This window comes from Lithobates pipiens, unplaced genomic scaffold, assembly GCF_037356315.1.
Source record: "Lithobates pipiens isolate NorthernLeopardFrog02 unplaced genomic scaffold, aLitPip1_a1.2 Scaffold_27, whole genome shotgun sequence".
Taxonomy (NCBI): domain Eukaryota; kingdom Metazoa; phylum Chordata; class Amphibia; order Anura; family Ranidae; genus Lithobates; species Lithobates pipiens.
This window is the reverse complement of record NW_027507788.1, coordinates 102941428-102964776: the sequence shown is the minus strand read 5'-3', so window position 1 is coordinate 102964776 and position 23349 is coordinate 102941428. Positions and strand designations below refer to the sequence as shown.

General features: G+C 43.9%; 1 protein-coding gene across 1 annotated transcript in view; it reads left to right on the top strand.

Annotated features, from left to right (window-relative positions):
* LOC143934034 (C-Jun-amino-terminal kinase-interacting protein 4-like) overlaps nt 1–23349 on the top strand; it is a 167814-nt gene that overhangs the window by 110181 nt on the left and 34284 nt on the right. Inside the window, exons 18-25 of the mRNA XM_077457281.1 lie at nt 3341–3427; nt 7825–7881; nt 8857–9001; nt 10794–10893; nt 12491–12571; nt 16347–16414; nt 18967–19115; nt 21673–21844. Coding sequence (XP_077313407.1) covers nt 3341–3427; nt 7825–7881; nt 8857–9001; nt 10794–10893; nt 12491–12571; nt 16347–16414; nt 18967–19115; nt 21673–21844 — 859 coding nt within the window. The remainder of the gene's footprint in view (nt 1–3340; nt 3428–7824; nt 7882–8856; nt 9002–10793; nt 10894–12490; nt 12572–16346; nt 16415–18966; nt 19116–21672; nt 21845–23349) is intronic.

The window sequence follows — 23349 nt, the reverse complement described above, 5'->3', positions numbered from 1 at the left end:
CTTGCGGTATTCTTCCAAGCTGTTTTTACATAATACTGCAGAGAACATTCTGGATAAGGAGAGTTCAGTCATTTAAAAGGTGCTATGCTCCTATAAATGTGTCAGAAATGTCTGTCTGTGTGAGACGTATACAATATCCACCCCGAAGGAGCGGCTTGGTGAATTTGGCTTCTCTGATCTCCGCCTTAAGAATGACCTGAGCACCTCTGGCACACCTGGTAAAATACATTTACTGAAAACACATTTAAGGACACAAGTGGAAATTACTGTTATCCTGGCTATGGGTTATCGCTAAAAACGGGCATGCACCGGGCAATGATGAATATATTATCACGGTTTAAAACGTGGAACCTTACAGCACTGTTAAAACTTGCTGCAGAGAATCAATACAATAGAAACGACAACCTTCAATATTTAGCAACTGTAAGTATAGAAAAGGCAGTAATCTATATGCCCATAACACAGGTGCTGAGAGGGAGGAAAGAAGGTTTGTCAACTTTGCAGCTCCTTCTGGGCCCCTGAACACCATTGAGTGATAAACAAATGAGTTAAACAGGGGCAGTAAACACAGTTCCGTGGTGTTACAGGTCCTGGGGTGAAGAGTACTAGTGTCTTCTGCTAGCAAACGGTGGGGCCCTTGTTTTAAGAGTAGGGTTAAACAAGCTCGCTTGAAGCCGTAATCATCTAGAATGTTCTGTTGGGTAGAGATTTATAAGGATAAACTGCTAAAGATGGCAGCTCCAAATAAGCACCCCTGACACTAGAAAGGGAAATTGGTATCTGCATGCCATGTCAGTACTGTTTTAGAAGGATGTTGGGTTTGCACCCGCTTACCAACCCTCAGTGCGATGACACAGTGGTAATCCCAGATGCTGGCTTAGGCTCCTGTCGCTCCTAGCGAAGTAGTAAGGCACAGGATCCCCTCCTTACGTCCAATCAAGCTGACTGGTGGCGAAACTGACATGAATAACGGACAGCGGCTGACCTGGACAGATATTGCAGTCCCTGAAGCGGTATGGGTTGTCTCTGTTGGGCTGGGTGGCATTGGGTCGCCCTGAGGAGCTGACCAATATAAAGCATACAAAAGTCACAAGAGTTAACCAAGCAACCCAGTGCTAGTAGACCACCCAAACCATAGGCTTCCCCAGCAAAGATTGTTTATTTCTAGTGTCTGCCGAGGTCTGAAAAAAGTCAGCAGAATGGGGTTACGAAGTTCTGATGTCTTTGGATACAGTTACTCTGAGATCACATTGTATTGTGCTGATAAATATGCACGTGTATGTTTGGAAAAATGTCCTGCAGTTGTATTAAGAAGTAACATCCTATGGAATTTATCTGAACAGTGATGGTAATGTACTATAGCATTTCAGGCCTATATAATAATCATTGTCAGGTGTGTTAAATGTACCTCTGTTTTTTTTCCATGGCCCCTTTCCCTATGTAGATCATAGACTAGTATGCCTGCACCTGCATTCTATTGGCTTCAGACAGCAGACAACCAGTGTGACATCAAATTTATTTTGCCACAGTGCAGCAGGTAAAAACTACAATGAAGTTAAAAGAGACGTGTTGGATTTAAACAAAATAAACATTCATACTTACCTATGTATATGCAGCATTGGTCTTATCCTACATCTGAGCCAATGATTATGGATCACCATCTCTCTGCTCTGCCCCGCCAGTGCTCACTGGAGCGCTGGGCTGTGCAGGGGAGGGAGTTGCTTGCTTAAGCTCTCAATGCCATGCGCTGAGTCAGCTGCCAGTCAGGAATCTGAGCAGACCAGACATTGTCTTGATCCCTGCAGACCCGGGGCCAGTTCTGTGACATCAGCCGACATCAGGCTTTAGCCATTGTCAGCTGAATCTGGGCCACTGGAGTGCAGAACTAAGTGTACTCCTGTGACCCACAGGAGCAGTATAGCCAAAATACACTGATCAGCCATAACATTATGACCACTGACAGGTAAAGGCAATATCTCGTTACAATGGCATCTGAAAATTGGTGGGCTATATTAGGCAGCAAGTGAACATGTTGATGTGGTGAAAGCAGAAAAAAACAGGCACCGCAGTTTCTTGTGTATGGGGCTATGCAGCCCATGGTGACCCATGTCCACAGCCAAAAGCTTCTACAGTGGTCACATGAATATCAGAACTGGACTACGGAGGAATGGAAGAAGGTGGCCTGGTCTGACGAATCACATTTTCTTTTACATCATGTGGATGGCTGGGTGTATGTGTGTCACTTACCCGGGGAAGAGATGGCACCAGGAAGTGGTATAAGAAGTCAAGTAGGCAGAGGCAGTGTGATGCTTTGAGCAATGTTTTGCTGGTAAACCTTGGGTCCTGCCATTTATGTGAATATTACTTTGGTGTCCATGCCTCAATGGGTCAGGGCTGTTTTAGCAAAAGGGGGCCATACTCAATATTAGGTGGGTGGTCATAATGTTCTGGCTGATCGGTGTAACTTTGGCCATAGTTCTCCTTTAAAGTAGGCAAAACTATTATTTTATTTTGAATAGCGCAAGAAGGGGTTATAACCTCTGTCAGATATTTTTTTGCCATCTGTGTCCCATTGCAGAGATTTCCCTTCACCTCCTGCCCATAGCTGAACAGGAAGTGAGAGGAAATCCCTGCAAATTAAGGAAATTCTTTGGGGACCCCCAGGTCACCAGAACTAGTGTCCCCATTAGAAGATTAGGATTTACTTTTACTTTCAAAGATAATGGTACAGGACAAATAGAGAGGGTGAATCTCCCTTACGTGGGCACAGATAGGCAATACAAACTGACAGGTGTTTTAATCCCTCTCCACTTTATCCAAAAAAAATAAAGTTTTGCCTTTAGTTCTTTTATGCTGGTCCATTTTGTTGACCGCTTTGGAATTTAATCACAGCAGTCTGCACACAGTTTTATTTCTTTCCTCTTTGTGACCTGCCAAACGAAGAAAGCTGCTGTGGAAGTTCATCTCGATTCAATTGATTTCCGTGCCAATGTAAACCTTCTAACTGTTCACATAAAGATGGGAAAAATTGAAGCCGTGGGTGGCTGAAAGCTGCTGGGAATCCCCAAAAATGCCAAGTGTATGTTCAGAATAACAGTTAAAGTTTCTAGAGAGACATCATTTCAACAACTTTCAATCTACTTTTGGTCAAAGAAGCAGTCTACAGAATCGTGGAACTATACCACCAGCAGTTTTATGTTATTTCATATAAGGAATGCTGTGCTATGTGTCAATTTATTTAATACTTCAGTAACTAGTCTTGATGTCCATTCTTTCACTGCTTCACTGTGTTTAACTTTCTGTAACATTTTATTATTATTTTTTTTTCTCAATTTTTCAGGGGGATCCGCAAGCAAATAACGAGATCAAAGATGTTCCAGTGTTAGTACAACTGAGACTTTTGGATCAAAAGGACCCAAGCACAAAAGTAAGATGCTTCTAAAGAAATATAGGTCTGTTGAATGGAAGTCGCAAGGCTGTGCAAGCCTGGAACCAAGGTTACAGCAGACCTATTGTTGAGGGGAAGGGGAATTTAAAGGTTCATTTTAACCCAAGACCAGAAGCACAAGGGAGCCAGAGGTTGCCCAGCATTAGGTATTACTGCATAATAAGTAGTAATGGAGAACTGACCCAGTGTGCCTTTCGGGTGGAAAAAAGGTTTGTTAGAGGGTCTGATTATTTGTTTCTGAATTATTAAAGAGGCAGTAAACCCTGATGGATTTACTTCCTCTTTGTTTCCCTGCAAAGGTAAAGCATAATGGGCTACTATGCATCGCATAGTAGCCCATTATGTGTCACTTACCTGACACAGGAGCCAGAGATGTCACCACTGTCACCTCTTCCACAGAGCATCCATCTTCTTTCTGGGTATCGTGGCTCCGGCGGTGTGAGTGGCTGGAGCCCCGATGACGTCACTCCCACGTATGCGCACAGGAGCCGCCACTAACGGCATATCGCCATTAACAGAGCCATGCTCAGTACGCCTGTGCACCGCTGTCTACGATGCATGCGCCGTAGACAGCAGTGCCTGTCTTTTTGCAAATATCTCCTAAACTGTGTAGGTTTAGGAGATATTTCTTGGACCTACAGATAAGTCTCAATCTAGGTTTAACTGTAGGTCAAAGTGGTCTGTAAGGGTTTACAACCACTTTAAAGTGACACTAAAGGTAATTTTTTTTTTTAACAATAGCAAAGATGTCATACTTACCTCCACTTTGCAGACTCTGCCCCGCCCCCCGGCGCCTGCATCATTGGATCTGATTGACAGCAGCGAACCCAATGGCTGCGCTGCTATCAATCTAACCAATCAACAGCCAAGAACCCCCTAGCAGAAAGAAGGCGCGTCCCCCTTGGGACAAGTTTAGAGGATTCAAGTAAGTAAAACGAGGGGGCTGGGGGGCCGGTCACTGACAGGTGTTTTTTCACATTTACCTTTACGACCCCTTTAAATTCATCAATCTATGGTCAAATAAAGCTGACCTTTTAGCAAGATGTTAACCCACAGTTGTTTTATTATACACATTGTGTTATATCATTTAAAATGTTATGAACTTCTCTAAACCGTACCCTTTTCTGTAATAATGCTTCCAGTTTACATCAGTGGTCACCAGGTCCCTCTCAGTTAGGACACCAATGCCAGGAAGCCAAGCTCTCAATCTATAGCTGAAGTCATTCTCACAACATCCCTGCATTGGCAGAGACCTTTAACTTGTGTCATGTGACTGGGTGCCAGATAAATGCAGGAGAGCTTTTGGTCTGTTTTAATAAAGTTCAAAGTGATTCTAAAGGTTTTTTTTTTTTTTATTGATTTATTTGATTAATAGCAAGCATGTTATACTTACCAGCTCTGTGCAGTGGTTTTGCACAGAGCAGCCCTGATCCTCTCCTCCTCAGGTCCCCCGCCATTTGCTGTGGGGGCTCTGGTGCATACTTGCTTCTGAACCCCGCTCTATGCATCCATAAGACACACAGAGCTGTGGCTCACCCCCTCTCTCTTCCTTAATTGGCTCACTGGATGTGATTGACAGCAGTGGGAGCCAATGGCTCCTGTTGCTGTGTCTCATCCAATGAGGAAAGAGAAACCCGGGGCAACCAAGGCCCCTGTGCACATTACTGGATTGAGAAGGGGCTTAGTTGAGTAAGGGAGGGGCTATGGGAAGGGCAGCACACAGAAGGTTTTTTTATCTTCATGCAAAGAATGCATGAAGGTAAAAAAAACCTTCAGCCTTTAGAAACAATTTACTAAAGGCAAAATGTTTTGTTTTAATTTTGGATAGAGTGAATAGGGATTAGAACATCTGTCAGGTTTTTATTGTGCCCCCATTATGAAGATTCACTCCTTTTGGAATGTTTAGACTCCGTTCACACATGCAATTTCAGATGCGGCTTGAGTCGCACAGAATCTTATGACAATAGAAATCCCATTGTTTTCAATTGTGTGATTTTGGGAAAAGGTTCCTGTGCTACTTTGGTGTGATTCCAGCATGATTTTGGCCCCATAGAATATCCAAACCACATCCAAGTTGCACTACATAATCACTGTGAAAGTCGGATCAAAATCTTGGCCTTACTGTTATCATCGAAAATGGAAGTGAAATAAAATCCCAAATTTTGGCTTGTTCCCAGACAGTAATAGAGAGGAGATCTTCCAATGGACAGACTAGTTCTGGTGACATCCAGGGATTTCCTCTAACTTACTGTTGGTTGTGGGACAGGAAATGAAGGAAAATCTCATTTGGACATGTATGGTAAAATAAACCCCACAAGGGTTATAACCCTTCCTTAACCTATCCAAAATGAATAAAAAAAGGTTGCCTATAGTTCTACTTTAATTAATGAAAATACTTTTTGGTAAAGGTATTGTAAGTTCCATTAGAGATGTGTCAAAAAAACGCCCCTGGCAGCAGCTTTTAAACATTCTTCTGCCTCTAGAAGCAAATAGTTTTATCCTATGTGTCCATGCACACTGTTTCAGTTTAGAAGCGTTTTTGAAGCTACAGCATTTAGGAGCAGAATAAGAAAACTTTTTTTTTTTTCTGCATTTTTGGGAGCAATTTGCCAGCAGAAAAAACGAACCGCTAAACAGCTGCTTAGAGCCAGTTTCCATTTTTTTGTTTTAAACTTCTAAGCTGGTGGCCGCTGGCAAGCCAGCCTCCATGTCCTTAACAACAGATGACTCACCACTGACAGCGGAGTGTGTACAAAAGAATTGTGGGCAATAACTTAAGAAAAAGAACATAGGCGCCCCCCCTTACGGATTTTAAGGGGAACCCCACACCAATTTTTTTTTTAAAACGGCGTGGGATCCCTCTCCCCAAATCCATACTAGACCCTTAAATCCATTAGGTCTAGTATGGATTTCGAGGGGTCCCCATACCAAAAAAAAAAAAAATTGCATCGGAGTCTCCCTAAAATCCATACCAGACCCTCATCCTAGGGAGAGACGAGTGAGTCCAGAGCATTTGTATAGCACTGATTAATGTAATAATGCCACTGGTCCCCAAAAAGTGTAGTTTGAGGTCAGATTTGTCTGCCGCAATGTCGCAGTCCCGCAAAAACAATAAAAATAAAAGTCCCTAAATCTATCCCATAGTTTGTAGACACAATAACTTTTGCACAAATCAATCAATATACACTTATTGCGATTTTATTTTATTTTTTTATTTTTTTACCAAAAATATGTAGAAGAACATTATGTCCCCTAAAGTAAATCCCATGTCAATCATGAAGAACACTGTGTCGCGACGCTGACTACCACCGTCTGACAGCTCTGTTTCCTCCTGCTGCTAAATAAACTAAGGGGTGTGAGTCACCCTGTGATGGGAGCCAGCATCTGGGGGCAGAGGTTTTTTTTTTTGTTAATAAAAGGAATTGAAGTACATATTCAGGGGGAGGGTGGGATCTGGGGGTCCCTTTGTTAAAGGGGTCTTCAAGATTACGATAACCTCCCAGCCCACAGACCCCTACAACCACTGCCCAAGCTTGTGGGGAAGAGGCCCTTCTGGGACAAGGTGCTTTGTTGGAATGCGGGGTTCCCCTCACTATCCATACTAGACCTAAGGGTCTAGTATGGATATGCTAAGGCTATGTTCAGTTTGAAGTTGCCATGAGCACCGAATCAATCGAGTTCATGGAGAAAGGAGGGGATGCTAATGTGTGGTTGTGTCACATAGATCTCGTGTTGATCTCAAATGTCTGAGCGTTCGCCATAACTTTCACTGAGTGGTTGGAGTAAAGGGACATCATTTTCACTAAGAGTCTGGGTCCTAGTCTGATCTGCTGTAGTGATAATCTAAGAAATGGCCAGCTGACCCTGTTAAATGCCTTCTCCACGTCGCATGCTAACAACAGTCTGGGATATGTTTACGTTGAGTGTAGGTGATCAGATGAAGGGTCTTTGTGGTGTTGGCAGAAGATAGGCATGGTGCATGGAGAGATAGGATGCGTCTCCTCTGAGCTCCCCCTCCGGCCACAACAACTTATAACAATAACTTTTACCCAGCATTTTTCCGTTGTCTTTTTTTTTTTTTTTCTTCAGCTCCTAGTGTGCATTCAGCCTAAGGCTGCATTATATCAAAGACACTTTTCGCTGCTGGTAACCAGATATGCAACAGTCTGGTAAAAATAGCCTTGGCCTTTGGACCCACAGGGAAACTGGCTGAAAGGAAACCAGGACTTCCTTTATTTTGTGTGAAGTGTTTCTAAAGTTTCTGCTTCTTCTTTGAAGAATGAATAGATAAAAATTCCTTTTAATGCATGGAAAATTGTTTATATCAGAGCAAATGTACTGTAACATTTAAATATATTTTTTTACTTTTATTACAGCTCTGGTGTGCCACAGGAGCGCCTGCAATCAACCCAGCAAACAAAGAAAACAAAGATGTAATGGTTTGTTATCAATAGAAATCGGTGTGAATTGTATTTTTACAGTGAACATGCTGCTTAAAGCATATTTAAAGTGTAATATATTGTAGGTAGGGATGCATCGAAATTTCAGCCGCCAAAACATAATGGCCGAAAATTGCCTTATCGGCAATTTGCCGAAAGAGAATTGTTGCCAATAATGGTGCCGAAAATGGGGCTCCTGTTACCGCCCAGTACAGGGGTGTCGTTCTGGAGCGCCCCCGTCCAGTCTCTCTCTCTCTCTCTCTCTCTCCCTCTCCCTCTCCCTCTCTCCCTCTCCCTCTCCTTTACCATGTCTGCAGTCTCTGATCATCTCCTGTACCACGTCTGCAGTCTCTGATCATCTCCTGTACCACGTCTGCAGTCTCTGACCATCTCCTGTACCACGTCTGCAGTCTCTGACCATCTCCTGTACCACGTCTGCAGTCTCTGATCATCTCCTGTACCACGTCTGCAGTCTCTGATCATCTCCTGTACCACGTCTGCAGTCTCTGATCATCTCCTGTACCACGTCTGCAGTCTCTGATCATCTCCTGTACCACGTCTGCAGTCTCTGATCATCTCCTGTACCACGTCTGCAGTCTCTGATCATCTCCTGTACCACGTCTGCAGTCTCTGATCATCTCCTGTACCATGTCTGCAGTCTCTGATCATCTCCTGTACCATGTCTGCAGTCTCTGACCATCTCCTGTATCATATCTGCTAGAGGTGCACTGCATGGAAATTTTGCTGATACTATTAGCAATGTGTTATATAAAAAAATACATTTTTATATAAAAAATATGTTTTAAAAACGGTTATTTTCAGTTTAGTGTATTTTTAATTTTGGGTATCAGTTTCGGTACCAAAAAACCCATTCAGTGCACCTCTAAATTGTAGCTTATCAGTTCTCCTATGTTGTGGCTACATTAGTTTTCTTTCTTTAACTCTAATTTTTGTTATTCTCTTTTGCAGGCTACACACTCCAGCTTAGTGTGGATATGCTCAGGTACACATTCTGTCAGTGAAGTCATGGTGATCGATGCCAACTCCTCGAACCATGTCATGGATCAGTTTGTGATTCCCAATACCCATGTCCTTTGTGTAACCAGTGTGCCAGGTATTTAGGATTATAATTTTTTTATGCAAACTAACTAGAATTTTTCATCTCCTTTCCACTTAAAATGTTACTAAACATATTTTTTTTTAATTAAAATAAAAAAACATCTTATACTCACCTGCTCAGGCCCCGATCCTCCTCTTCTTGGGTCCCCTGCTGGCTATTTTGGCTCCTCCTCTTCATGTGTCCCCATAGAAAGCCATTTGCTATGGGGGGGGGGGGGGGGGGCACTGTCTCTGCTTGCTCCCGAACTGTGTATCTATAGAGCTGTACTCCATAGACCCCTATTGCGGGGCTCAGCCCTGATACACACACTTCCCTCTCGCTGCATTTGATTGATAGCAGCAGGAGCCATAGGTTTCTGCCAAAATCCCTGTGTAAAGAGTGAGAGAGGGGAGAAGAGATGTAGCCATGCACAGCACTGGATCTCTTCTGTTCTCTCTTCTCCTTCACACAGGGAAGAGGGAGAACAGAGAAATATAAAAAGTTTTTACCTTATGCAATGCCGATGATCTGCTCCAGCTGTGATTGGACGATGTCTGCCGGGACCCACAATTGTTCCTGACGGGCAGAACGGTGGTCTACCTATGTAAACAAAGCAGAGCACCATTCTGTGACAAAGGAAGACCGAGATCCTGTGTTTTGCGAATCGCAAAAAATGGTTTGGTCATTAAAGGGGATAAACCTTTCAGAGCTGAAGTGGTTAATGCTGAACTCTGGACATACAAACTTTCATTTAAATATACAGTATTCCTGAAGAGCCACAGAGTGTATAAATTCACTTTTCATGCACCAAGCGCATTTGCAAACCTAGATTACAATATAAAAGTAGCAGTGGCTTTAGTGTATATAGTCTGCACAGAGCGAAATCTCTGTTCAGGGATCCTGCACTATCCTCACCCAAGCCTATTCTTCACTGGGCTTCAGGTCCCTAGCGCCGGCATTTTAACTAAGGGAAACCAGCATTGAAGCCTTGCCGCTCCCGCTCGGAACGCCGTGGCAATCTGGCAAAAGTGGGAGTGGGTACCTGTCACACCCCCCTAGCCCCCCCCCCCGAAAAAATTGCCAAATCCTCATGAGGAAGGGGGAGGAGGCAAACGGGCAGAATTTCTCCTTTTCTCCTTTTTGATGAGGTTCTGCTTTGAACTACAAGTCACACTACGTATGCCCATTTTAATATTGACAATGTTATACTGTATGCAGCAGTTGTTTTTCATAAAAATTTTTGTTGTATAATTATTTTCTGGAAGCATTTAGGATCATGTGGTTAGGTGTTTTTTCACATAGTTACATATGCTAGTTACACATGTAGTAACACTGGGGTTGTGGTAACAATACTTTTTTGAAACTAACTTTTTTGTGTAATATAGAGCAGTGCTACACTAGCTTGTTATTTTGTTTATGCTACATGTGGGAACACATTGACAGTGTTAGAAGTTAGCCCATTTAGTTATATTTATTCGGGTAGGTGGCAGAGCAGGAGTACCTTTAAATAGAACTGTTTTCCTATCCGTACGTAAATGGTTGCTGCACTAGAAAATTGAAATAAAGAATAAAAAAAAAAATGCAAAATAGAAATATATTGTGTAACACATGATTAAACCCTTCCCATCTGGCCTGTTTTAAAACGGTGACTGGGCGGAAGCCCTATTATATGACATTATATGAATGAAAAAAACGGAGCCATGTATGCCCAGCTTTAGGCTTAATAATGATTTTTTTTTTTGTTAAGATTCGGTGCATATACTTGCTGTATAGGTGACTGTGACCCACTTTTTCACTTTCTGCGCAGCCTATAGGTTAGAAAGTTTAAAAGAGACGGAAGCATGTGAAGAGGAGGGTCAGGACCGTGTCAAAGGTGCCACCATCTGGTTAGGGACACAAGAAGGGAGGTAAGCTACTTCTGATACAAAAGCTGATGTGAGTTTATCAAAATTAATTTACACCTATTTTGTCTAACAATGCTACTGACAAAGGTATGTGTCTTAGATCAAACAATAGGAGGCTCAATTTGTTTCTATATAATGCCAGATTCTATACCTGATGCGCTCTCTGTACAGCAACCACTCTGACAGCCAATTACGATGGTCACATGATCATAAACCCCACCCGGCATCTGAAACTCCTTAAGGAGGGATTCCACCTGCAAAAAAAATATTGAAAGCCAGCAGCTATAAATACTACAGCTGCTGACTTTTAATAAATAGACACTCACCTGTCCCAGGGTCCAGCGATGTCGGCAGCCAAGACCGATCGATCGCTCGGGTCTCGGCTGCTGCCGCCGCTATTCTAGGTGAGGGAATCAGGAAGTGAAGCTTTGCGGCTTCACTTCCCGGTTCCCTACTGCACATGCGCGAGTCGCGCAGCGCACTAGGAGTGGTCCGCGCTGTCTCTGGGACCCGTGTGTGTCCCAGCAGACTCCCGTGGGAGTCTACGCCCGGAAGTGGGTGCAAATACCTGTCTTAGACAGGTATCTGCACCCCCCTGAAAGGTGCCAAATGTGACACCGGAGGGGGGGAGGGTTCCGATGAGCGAAAGTTCCACTTTAGGGTGGAACTCCGCTTTAAATTGCCTGGAGGCGCATAGGTGTGAACAACTTTACTGCTGAGGGGGGAGGAAGCAAAAAGAATGACTGTGCCGAGGAAGTTCAAATTAGGGAGAGTAAAGATTAAAGCAAGGAGACGTGCAGGACAAACTCTACTGCCAGGGAGACACAAAAGACTTGAAGTAGAACTATATGCAAAACTTTTTTTCATTTTGGATAGAGGGAGGGAGGGAGGATTATAACTCCTGTCAGATTTTTTTTTCTCCATATGTGTCCCATTGGGAAGATTTCCCTTCCTGTCCCATAGCCAAACAGGAAGTGAGAGGAAATCCCTGCTATTCGCCCCTTTATTGGCAGTGACAGCTTTGTCATCCTGAGAACTGTCATCTACTGTACCCTTCCTCTCTAGCTGAGTCAAGATATAAAACTAAGGCTGGAAATACACACATCTTAATTGCAGAAAGTGAAATATAGTTTTTATGCTTTGAGTTTTTTCAATAAGGAAGTGACTGCTCTGGGCTTCAACAAAACGGCGGCCTCCAGCAAGAAGAAATCGGTACAATGTTGGAGGCAATTTACAGCACACACTCATTTTGATAGCATAATTAATAATGTGGAATGCATGTTCTTTTGGTAAAGAACAATAATTGTTATCAAACTAATATGGGTAAAGTTGCACTTAAAATGCTGCCCAAGTTTTCACCATTAACAGTTTCTATATTAATTAAGCTGACCTACAATGTAATGATATTTCTCTTAATATATATATATATAAATTTAATTTGTGTTTTATTTGTTTTTGCCTGAAAGTTCATCATGACATTTTTTAATAAAGTATTTTTGATGGTGGTGACGATGATGATTTGAAATGGTATGTGTGCAATTTAATGTTCCTGTTTTTTGTTTCTTCTAACCGTAACCTGTTGTATTTCATTTACTTTTAGTTTATTTATTCATTCTTCTGTATCTAATTGGAGGACCTGCCTACAAAAAGTTCAACTTAAAGATGCCATACACAGTATTGTGTAAGTTCTAATTCACCATGATATCAGTCCTAATCCAAGTCCCCCTGTCAGAATACAAAGGCAGGGGAGATCACCACACTAACATCACAACATCATAACAACATTCACAACGTTTTGAGAATGACACAAATATTAATTTTCACAAAGTCTGTATTCATGATGGCAATTTGCATATACTCCAGAATGTTATGAAGAGTGATCAGATTAATTTAAATTAATAGCAAAGTCCCTCTTTTCCCTGAAAATGAACTTAATCCCATAAACATTTCCACTGCATTTGTGAAGAAAGCTTCAGGCCGCGTACACACGGGCGGACTGTTCGCTCAACTTTGTCCGCTGAACAGTGTTTCAGCGGACAGTCCGCCCGTGTGTGGGGCTTCAGCGGACAGTTTCAGCGGACAGTTTGACGGACAAAGTCTTTCGGAAATTCCGAAAAACTGTCCGCTGAAACTTTGTTTGAGCGAACAGTCCGCCCGTGTGTAGGCCACTTTCGAAATGAGCAAACTGTTCCCGCTCGGAGGAAAGTCTGCTCATTACGAGCGCGTCTCCAGGTAGGCGGGGCCCGCGACGGAGACGTCGCGGGCTCCGCCGCCTGGAATGGACTTAAAGGGGAACCCCAACGCCAAAAAAAATCGGCGTGGGGGTCCCCCCAAAGTCCACAACAGACCCTTGTCCGAGCACGCTACCCGGCCGGCCAGGAAAGGGGGGCGAGCGAGCGCGCCCCCCCCTCCCGAGCCGTACCAGGCCGCGCGCCCTCAACATGGGGGGTGCCTTGGGGAAGGGGGGGCCGCGCGGCCCCCCCACCCCAAAGCACCTTGTCCCCATGTTGATGAGGACAAGGGCCTCTTCCCGACAACCCTGGCCGTTGGTTGTCGGGGTCTGCGGGCGGGGGGCTTATCGGAATCCGGGAGCCCCCTTTAATAAGGGGGCCCCCGGATACCGGCCCCCCACCCTATGTGAATGAGTATGGGGTACAATGTACCCCTACCCATTCACCTGTAAAATAAAAGTACCCAAAAAAAAACACAACACACGAGAAAAAATATTTTATTGCACAGCTCCGGGGGTCTTCCGTCTTCGGGGGTCTTCTCGCCGGACTCCTCCGCTATCTTCGTGTAGCTCTTTTGCTAGCGGAGGAGTCCGGCTTTCTTCCTCCCCGCCGCCGGCCTCTTCTCCCGACTTCGGGGGTCTTGTCCCCCTCTTCGGTTCTTCTGCCGGGCCACCGCGCCTTCTTGTAGCTCTTTTGCAGGCGGTGGCCCGGTCTTCTGTCGCCGCTGTCGCCGTCCCCGCCTTCCGTTCTTCTTCTTCTTCTTCTTCTTGTTCTTCTTGTTCTTCTCCAGGAGATGTTGACACGTCGCTCTCTCCGGCCGGAATGCCAGAGCCGCGCTGAGCGGTCACTTATATAGTGACAATGGGGCGGTGTCACATGGTATATGTCACATGGGTTGGTCTCATGGGTTGATGTCACATGGGGACTATGACATCGTAAGGGGGCGGGGTCACCATGTGACCAACCCATGTGACATATACCATGTGACACCGCCCCATTGTCACTATATAAGTGGCAGCGCAGGGCGGCTCTGGCATTCCGGCCGGAGAGAGCGTCGTGTCAACATCTCCTGGAGAAGAACAAGAAGAAGAACGGAAGGCGACGGCGACAGCGGCGACAGAAGACCGGGCCACCGCCTGCAAAAGAGCTACAAGAAGGCGCGGTGGCCCGGCAGAAGAACCGAAGAGGGGGACAAGACCCCCGAAGTCGGGAGAAGAGGCCGGCGGCGGGGAGGAAGAAAGCCGGACTCCTCCGCTAGCAAAAGAGCTACACGAAGATAGCGGAGGAGTCCGGCGAGAAGACCCCGGAAGACCCCCGGAGCTGTGCAATAAAATATTTTTTCTCGTGTGTTGTGTTTTTTTTTGGGTACTTTTATTTTACAGGTGAATGGGTAGGGGTACATTGTACCCCATACTCATTCACATAGGGTGGGGGGCCGGTATCCGGGGGCCCCCTTATTAAAGGGGGCTCCCGGATTCCGATAAGCCCCCCGCCCGCAGACCCCGACAACCAACGGCCAGGGTTGTCGGGAAGAGGCCCTTGTCCTCATCAACATGGGGACAAGGTGCTTTGGGGTGGGGGGGCCGCGCGGCCCCCCCTTCCCCAAGGCACCCCCCATGTTGAGGGCACGCGGCCTGGTACGGCTCAGGAGGGGGGGGGCGCGCTCGCTCGCCCCCCTTTCCTGGCCGGCCGGGTAGCGTGCTCGGACAAGGGTCTGTTGTGGACTTTGGGGGAACCCCCACGCCGATTTTTTTCGGCGTTGGGCGTCCCTTTAAGTCCATTCCAGGCCGCGGTGCCCGCGACGTCTCCTTCGCGTGCCCCGCCTACCTGTACACGCGCTTGAAATGGGCGGACTTGCCTCCGCCTTACGTGGGCGAGTCCGTTCATTTCAAAAGTTGAGCGAACTGTTTGGCAAACAGTTCGCTGAAACAGTCCGCTCAAAAAGTGCCGTGTGTGGGCAAGTCCGCTCATGCAAATTTTGAGCGGACTGTTGCGGCAACTGTTTGACGAACAAAGTTTCAGCGAACAGTCCGCCCGTGTGTACGCGGCCTCAGGGCACCCAAGAAAGTCCAGCAAGTGCCAGGACTGTCTCCTACAATTGAATCAGCTGTGGGATCGGGGCACTGCCAGTGCAGAGCTTGCCCAGGAATGGCACCAGTCAGGTGTGGTACATCTGCACGCACAGTGAGGTGAAGACTTTGGGAGGATGGCCTGGTGTCAAGAAGGGCAACAAAGAAGCCACCTGTCTCCAGGACAAACATCAGGGACAGACTGATATTCTGCAAAAGGTACAGGAATTGGACTGCTGAGGACTGGAGTAAAGTCATTTTCTCTAAATCCTCTGATTGTTTGGGGAATCCAGAAAAAATCTTGTCCGGTGAAGAAAAGGTGAACGCTACCTTCAGTCCTGTGTAATTCCAACAGTAAAGCATCCTTAGACCATTCATGTGTGGGGCTGTTTCTCAGCCAAGGGAGCGGCCTCACTCACAATTTTGCCTAAGAACACAGCCATGAATAAAGAATGTTACAAAAACATCCTCTGATATCAACTTCTCCTAACCATCCAAGAACAGTTTAGTAATTAATGCTTTTTTCAGCATGATGGAGCACCAAAAGTGATAAAGTGGCTTGGGGAACAAAACAACATTTTGGGTCCATGGCCAGGAAACTCCCCAGACCTCAATCCCATCGAGAACTTGTGGTCAGTCCTCAAGAGGCCAGTGAATAGAAAAAAAAAAAACCCACAAATTCTGACAAACTCCAAGCATTGATTATGCAAGAATGGGCTTTCATCAGTCAGGATTTGGCCAGGAAGGTCTTGAAGAAGAAGGGTCAACACTGCAAATATTGACTCTTTGCATAAATAAATAAATTGCATGTAATTGTCAGAAACAACTTTTAACACTTATTAAATGTGTGTAATTATACTTCAGTATACCATAGTAACATCTGACAAAAAGATCTAAAAAAAATTGAAGCAACAGACTTTGTGAAAATGAATATTTGTGTCATTCTCAAAACCAGAAGCAAGTGTAATTTCTTCACATAAAAAGATATAATTAAATATTTACAAAAATGTGAGGAGTGTACTCACTTTTGTGACATACTGTATCAACTGACATGTCTGTTGGTGCTGGTAGATTAATCAATAACTATTATACAGTGCACTAAACTTCTGATTACTCTTTCAAGCCACTAACTAATTGTCTTTTGTCTACATGACAGACATACGGGTGATCGTGTAGTGGCAACATTGGGTGATGGCACACTTGCAATATTTAATAGAAATGCAGGTAAGTTCTAGAGTGTGAATGACCTTTTAGTTATTTCCTTTAATATTCTAGGTGTAGAGTTTTATCTTTACAGTCCGAGGAAGCTACAAAAAACACATGCAATAATACAATGGTCTTGCGTATAAAAGAGTCTAAGGAAAGCACCCTCCCTTTTATATTTCTAGCACAGCAAGGGGCAGGGAAAGGCAGACTGAGTCAGGTTGCCTTGGGTGTTAAGAATGCTCTTTCCCTCATATGGCATTATGTGACAAGCAGAAAAGAAAAAGGTAATAACAGGCTTTGTCTGCAAGAATTTACGGTATAAAGACAATTATAAATCTAAAATCTATTTGGCAATGATTCAATCTATGAGTGCGGTCTGGTCATCCGGCAACCTGGCAACAGTTTAGTATTTCTCAGATGATAACCGAACACCCAGACTACAACCATATACACACAAAAAACTGAACAAAAAAATTCACAACCTTGTGCAACCAAACCTATTACAAACGACTTGGGACTTGATCTTGCTTTTCCGATTAACCCGCCATAAAAGATCACCATAAAGGAATTGAGGGAGGAAATAGGGAGGCAAGTGCCTATTTTGTACAGAGAATCAGACCTATACATATATACCTTAAGAGCCGGTTCACACAGGGGCGACTTGTCAGGCGACTTAGCCATCTGACAAGTTGTGTCCCATTCTGTACTATGGAACCGCTCTAATAGGAGCGACTCAAGTCGCTCCGACTTAGAAAAAAGTTCCTGTACTACTTTTGGGGCGACTTCAGGTGACTTGCATTGACTTCTATACAAAAGTCATTTTGCAAGCCACCGCTGAAGTCATGTGCAGGTCGCCTGAGGCATTTTGTGCTCCAAGTCGTGCAGCCTCTGTGTGAACCAACTCTAAAGTGTCAGTAAACTCAGTGCCACTTGTTTCTATCTATCATACAGAAATCATTAACTGTAACCATCAGTCTATAATTCACATTGCAATATTATGTCCAAATACCTTATTTCCATTGCCTTATACCACAGTTATATGACATTTTGATATTTGCTCCTTACTGCAGTGTGAGATGAATGGGTGGAGCAAGCATGAAGCCCCTTACATAGTTTGCAGATGTCACTGCAGGAAGTCTACTTTGTGTAATTCGAATTTAAAAGTAAATGGAAAAATAAACCATGTCAAGTTACTTCATCAGTTAACTACATTTTATATTCCTGTGTAGCCACTGCCGCTCTACAGTGGTCGATCTGTTGATCGACTTATGCTGAACAGACCTGTTGGAAAAATGCCACTCTATCAGTGGTCCCAGCCAATGGTTGCAGTGATGATCTGTGTTTTCTGAAAAGGTTGAAGTCCCTGTGCTGTCAGAATACAGTAATGCAGGGGGGGAAGATTCCCCCACCCACCTTGATTGTGTGAATGGGGGAGTCGGTCCAGTTTTTTCCATTTAGCCCGCTGGCTTAATGAAAAAAAATTGAGCCATGTATATCCAGCTTTAGAGCGAAGCTCCCTGGAAGAGCTGCTGCCAATCAACTTCCCGGGAGCCACCCCACAAGCCTCTGCATAGTGTGTCATATAAGGGGGCAGGGGAGGAAACTCTGCCAGTCATCCCTGCTAGAGCCTCCCCTCCATCTGACACTGATTGTCAGGTGGGGCAGAGAGGGTGGAGCTTCAGACAACCCGCTGAAGCCGCCCTGCAAGTCAGTGAAATGAGCCATGTGGAATGGCTTCCAGAGCATAAAGGAGGAAGTGAACTGCTTCCTTACAAGGGTCTGCCAGAGCATGTGCACTGAGTGTGGCAATGGAGGGTGCAGAAGATTGAATCAGTATAGGGAAGTCAAATGTAACAGCAGAATCAACCAGATATTTATTAAAATTTCAAACGTGAATGATGCAAAGGTTCTGAAGCCAGGGAGAGACCATACTTTAAAGCAGAGTTCCACCCACATTTTGAACGCCTCGTAATGTGGGCACTACTGTGGCATATAATTTTTTTTCTTTTTTTTTTTGTTTTATTATTTACTTTAGTAATTCTTTATTATATTCTTACTTCCTCTTTTAGGGCCGCGCATGTCATTTCCGACTTTTGCAATGTCTCCTGGGAGATGCGTGTCATCAATCCCAGGAGATAACTGGCATTGGCGAGCCGTAGCGTTGCGTTACTTTGAAACTGGAACAGGCCCAGATAATCTTCCTGTGCTTCGCAGTGTGTATACTGTGCACGCGCGAGAGATCTGGAGGTGCATGCTGGGTAACCAGTGGCACCATATCCCAGAAAAGACTCATAGTGGGCTTTACATGCCCACATTGAAGATGGAAGCGTTCTGCAGAGCTGAAAACAAACGTGATTAATTTACAGAATACGGGAATTGAGCAGCAAATTTATATATCACACGCCAAGTGTAGCAGAATGGATTGCCTATAAAAATAAAATAAAAAATCTGGGTGGAATTCTGTTTTAATATTTAATAACACAAAAACAATGTGGGTTTAATGACACTTTAAATTTAGCAGAGGTTATTATTGACTCTTTCAAGCAGTAATAAGTAATGCATTTCATCAGCTAGGATCTGGGATTTGGACAATCCAAAAGTTGTAGACTTGGGTAGACCTCAGCAGTCCATTCGTTGTTCTGTGTCTGTACGAGGAGAGGTGTGGTGCGGCTACAGGAATCGGATATATGTTGTGGATCCACGCACTGCCAAAGTGAAGGTAATTTATTTATTTTTCTCATGCATTAGTACAGTTAATGCTTTTAAAGGTGAAATAAAACATACAATATCTCACAAAAGTGAGTACACCCCTCACATTTGTGTAAATATTTTATTATATCTTTTGATGTGACAACACTGAAGAAATTGCACTTCACTACAATGTAAAGTAGTGAGTATACAGCTTGTAAACCGCTCGCAACAAAAGTGGGTACTAAGTTAAAATGTCCCAATTGGGCCCAAAGTGTCAATATTTTGTGTGGCCACCATTATTTTCAAGCACTTCCTTAACCTTCTTGGGCATGGAGTTCACCAGAGCTTCACAGGTTTCCACTGGAGTCCTCTTCTACTCCTCCATGATGACATCACGGAGCTGGTGGATGTTAGAGACCTGGTGCTCCTCAACCTTCCATTTGAGGATGCCCCACAGAGGCTCAATAGGGTTTAGGTCTGGAGACATGCTTGGCCAGTCCATCACCTTTACCCTCAGCTTATTTAGCAAGGCAGTGGTCGGCTTGGAGGTTTGTTTGGGGTCGTTATCACGTTGGAATACTGCCCTGCGGCCCAGTTTCCAAAGGGAGGGGATCATACTCTGCTTCAGTATGTCACAGTACATGTTGGCATTCATGGTTCCCTCAATGAACTGTAGATTCCCAGTGCCGGCTGCACTCATGCAGCCCCAGACCATGACACTCCCACAACCATGCTTGACTGTAAGCAAGACACACTTGTCTTTGTGCTCCTCACCTGGTTGCCGCCAAACACGCTTGACACCATCTGTACCAAATAAGTTTATCAGACCACAGGACCTGGTTCCAGTAATCCATGTCCTTAGTCAGCTTGTCTTCAGCAAACTGTTTGCAGGCTTTCTTGTGCATTATCTTTAGGAAAGGCTTCCTTCTGGGATGACAGCCATGCAGACCTATTTGATGCAGCATGCAGTATATGGTCTGAGAACTGACAAGCTGACCCCCCCACCCCTTCAACCTCTGCAGCAATGCTGGCAGCACTCATATGTCTATTTCCCAAAGACAACCTCTGGATATGATTCTGAGCACGTGCACTCAACTTCTTTGGTCTCCCATGGCGAGGCCTGTTTTGAGTGGAACCTGTTCTGATAAACCGTTGTATGGTCTTGGCCACCGTGCTGCAGCTCAGTTTCAGGGTCTTGGCAATCTTCTTATAACCTAGGCCATCTTTATGTAGAGCAACAATTCTTTTTTTTCAGACCCTCAGAGAGTTGTTTGCCATGAGGTGCCATGTTGAATTTCCAGTGACCAGTATGAGAGAGTGAGAGCGATAATACCCAACTTCTAGAAAAAAACAACAGCTAGTGTTGAAAGTGATGGACTTTTTAGGCATAAATATAGATAAAAAAGAATAATTTTAGACAAGTTTTATTTCTAAAAACAAACAGGTGCTCAGTGCCTCAGAGCATAATAGTTACACTGTCTAGTATAATATAAATGCATCACATTTTACATATATTCCCATATACATACAACATGGGGACATTGAGAAAAGGAACCATCAATACAGAAAATACAATTTATAAAGACAGCGTATCATGGATGACTCAGCTCAAGGATGACCCCCCCCCCCTTTCCCTCTATTTTTCCCCCTCCTATTATCCCTTCCCCCCCCCCCCCTTTTTTTTTTTTTTTCTTAACCTGGGAGCAAGTTTTCATGTTTTTTGTTGTTATATAATTGTTTGAAGTATAATTGTTTTTCCTATGTGGTTTTTACAACAAATTATTTTAATGTTTGTTTATTTTTAGAAAAAATTTATAAGCTCCTGATGAAACGTTGTAGAGAACGCGTAACATGTAGAGCATCCATGAGCCGAGTCATCCATGATACACTGTCTGTATAAATTGCATTTTCTGTATTGATGGTTCCTTTTCTCAATGTCCCCATGTTGTATGTATATGGGAATATATGTAAAATGTGATGCATTTATATTATACTAGACCGTGTAACTATTATGCTCTGAGGCACTGAACACCTGTTTTTTTTTTTTTTTTTTTTTTTTAAATAAAACTTGTCTAAAATTATTATTTTTTATCTATATTTATGCCTAAAAAGTCCATCACTTTCAACACTAGCTGTTGTTTTTTTTTTCTAGTAAATCTAAATATCGGGACGTGGCATGCGTATTATGCAATGTATCCCCAGGACCACCCTGTGGTAGATACACATCAAATCTAAACACCTGAGACCTTGTAACACTAATGAGTCACATGACCCGGGGAGGGAAAATAGCTAATTGTGCCCAATTTGGACATTTTCACTTAGGGGTGTACTCACTTTTGTCGCCAGCGGTTTAGAGATTAATGGCTGTGTGTTGAGTTATTTTGAGGGGACAGCAAATGTACACTGTTATACAAGCTGTACACTCACTACTTTACATTATAGCAAAGTGTCATTTCTTCAGTGTTGTCACATGAAAAGATATAATAAAATATTTCCAAAAATGTGAGGGGTGTACTCACTTTTGTGAGATACTGTATATAATTGTCTATAAATACAGCATTTTCATTGTGCTTGTTTTCTTTTAGCAATGGTTTGAAGCAACTCCTCGCCCTGAAAGCCAAGTTCGGCATATTGCAGCTGCAGGGGATGGTGTGTGGGTGTCTGTGCGGCTGGATTCTATTTTGCGTCTGTTTCATGCCCAGACAGGACAACCTTTACAGGAGCTGGAACTGGAGCCATTTCTACAAAGAATGCTGGGTGAGGGCATGCTTATACACAATATTCATATTTGTAGTCGGCAAGGAAGTCTGTGCTACCTTGATATCACTGAGCTCTGACAGTACTTATCTTGACAGTTAGTTGTAACCCACTTATTTATGGTGAATACACTTTGAAAGGATATGAAAACATTAAAGAATGATGCAGCAACTTTGTAAGCATCAGCCTTTGCTTAGTGAGCCTAAACATGCCTTCTGCATGAGCTGTGCAGTGTTCAAATCGGTCAAAAAAGGGTTAAACTGTGAGCTTAAAGTGGTATGAAGGGTTTGTTTAAAAAAAATACTTACCTGCTCTGTGCAGTGGTTTTGCATAGAACAGCCCAAGTCTTCTTTTTGGGTCCCCCGCCGGTGCTCCTGGCTCCTCCCCCTTGACCAGTGCCCCCAATAGCAAGCCACTTGCTATAGGGGCACTGGTGCGTGCCCGCTCCTGAGACCTGCTTTATACGTCCATAAGTCACATAGAGCCAGGGCTCGGCCCCGCCCCCGATAAGTACTCATTGGCCCACTTGCTGTGATTGACAGGGAATCCTGGGACAACTTATGCTCTCGTGCATATGGCAAGATCGAGAGGGGGCTCAGGTGAGTATTAGAGGGGGAGCGGCACACAGAAGGTTTTTTACCTTCATGTATAAAATGCAAGAAGGTAAAAAAAAACTTCAGCCTTTACAACCACTTTAATTTTGCGTAGAAAATACTGCAATAATGGACAATTTGTAAGACATAAATTGTGCTCATTTAGAAATAAAACCTTTAAAGAATTGAGAAAAATATATATTTTTAGACTGTAAATGATGTTACAAGAATATTTGATGTTAATGAAAACACTGCTTGTATTGTGCTTCAATACATTTACCCTATAATGGTTGAAAATATCCAACCCCAAAACAATCTTTCTATTTGCAAAGTGGAATAATCTCTTTACTGCATCAAAAGAGTGGAAAAGATACATTTCGCAGTGCAGACCTCCTAGCGGGGCTCTGCACGTGGGCTGTGTGAACATGCCGGAGCTCACCCCTACAATACAGTATGGCAACTTCACATGCAAAAAGGTTACTGAGCTCTGGGGAGGCCCCAGACGTGGATGCATAGTAAGAACATGTTGGCTTTGAAGTCAGAGTTCTGGTGCCCCTTCCACAATACTCAGTGAAATGACTGCCTTTCTGACTAATAAGTGATTAGTGCAAGGACACAAAGGCACAACCATGATTTTGTAACCTAAATTAGCTATCTGTATATTTCTTGTGCACCAATCATGGGCTTTATGGTGCAATACAGAAGATGAAACAAAGGTATGGCGGTGCCTTGAGGTTGCTTTTAATCAAATAATACAGTCTGACCTTTCCCAAGAAAACATGGTAATACATGAATCCACAGTAAATGGCAACTTCTGTTCTGTGATAACAGAAATATTGCCCAGTCCAATCCAGCCAAAAGCATAATAACTTTTTTTTTGCCTTGGCAATACACAGAAAGATCATTTGCATT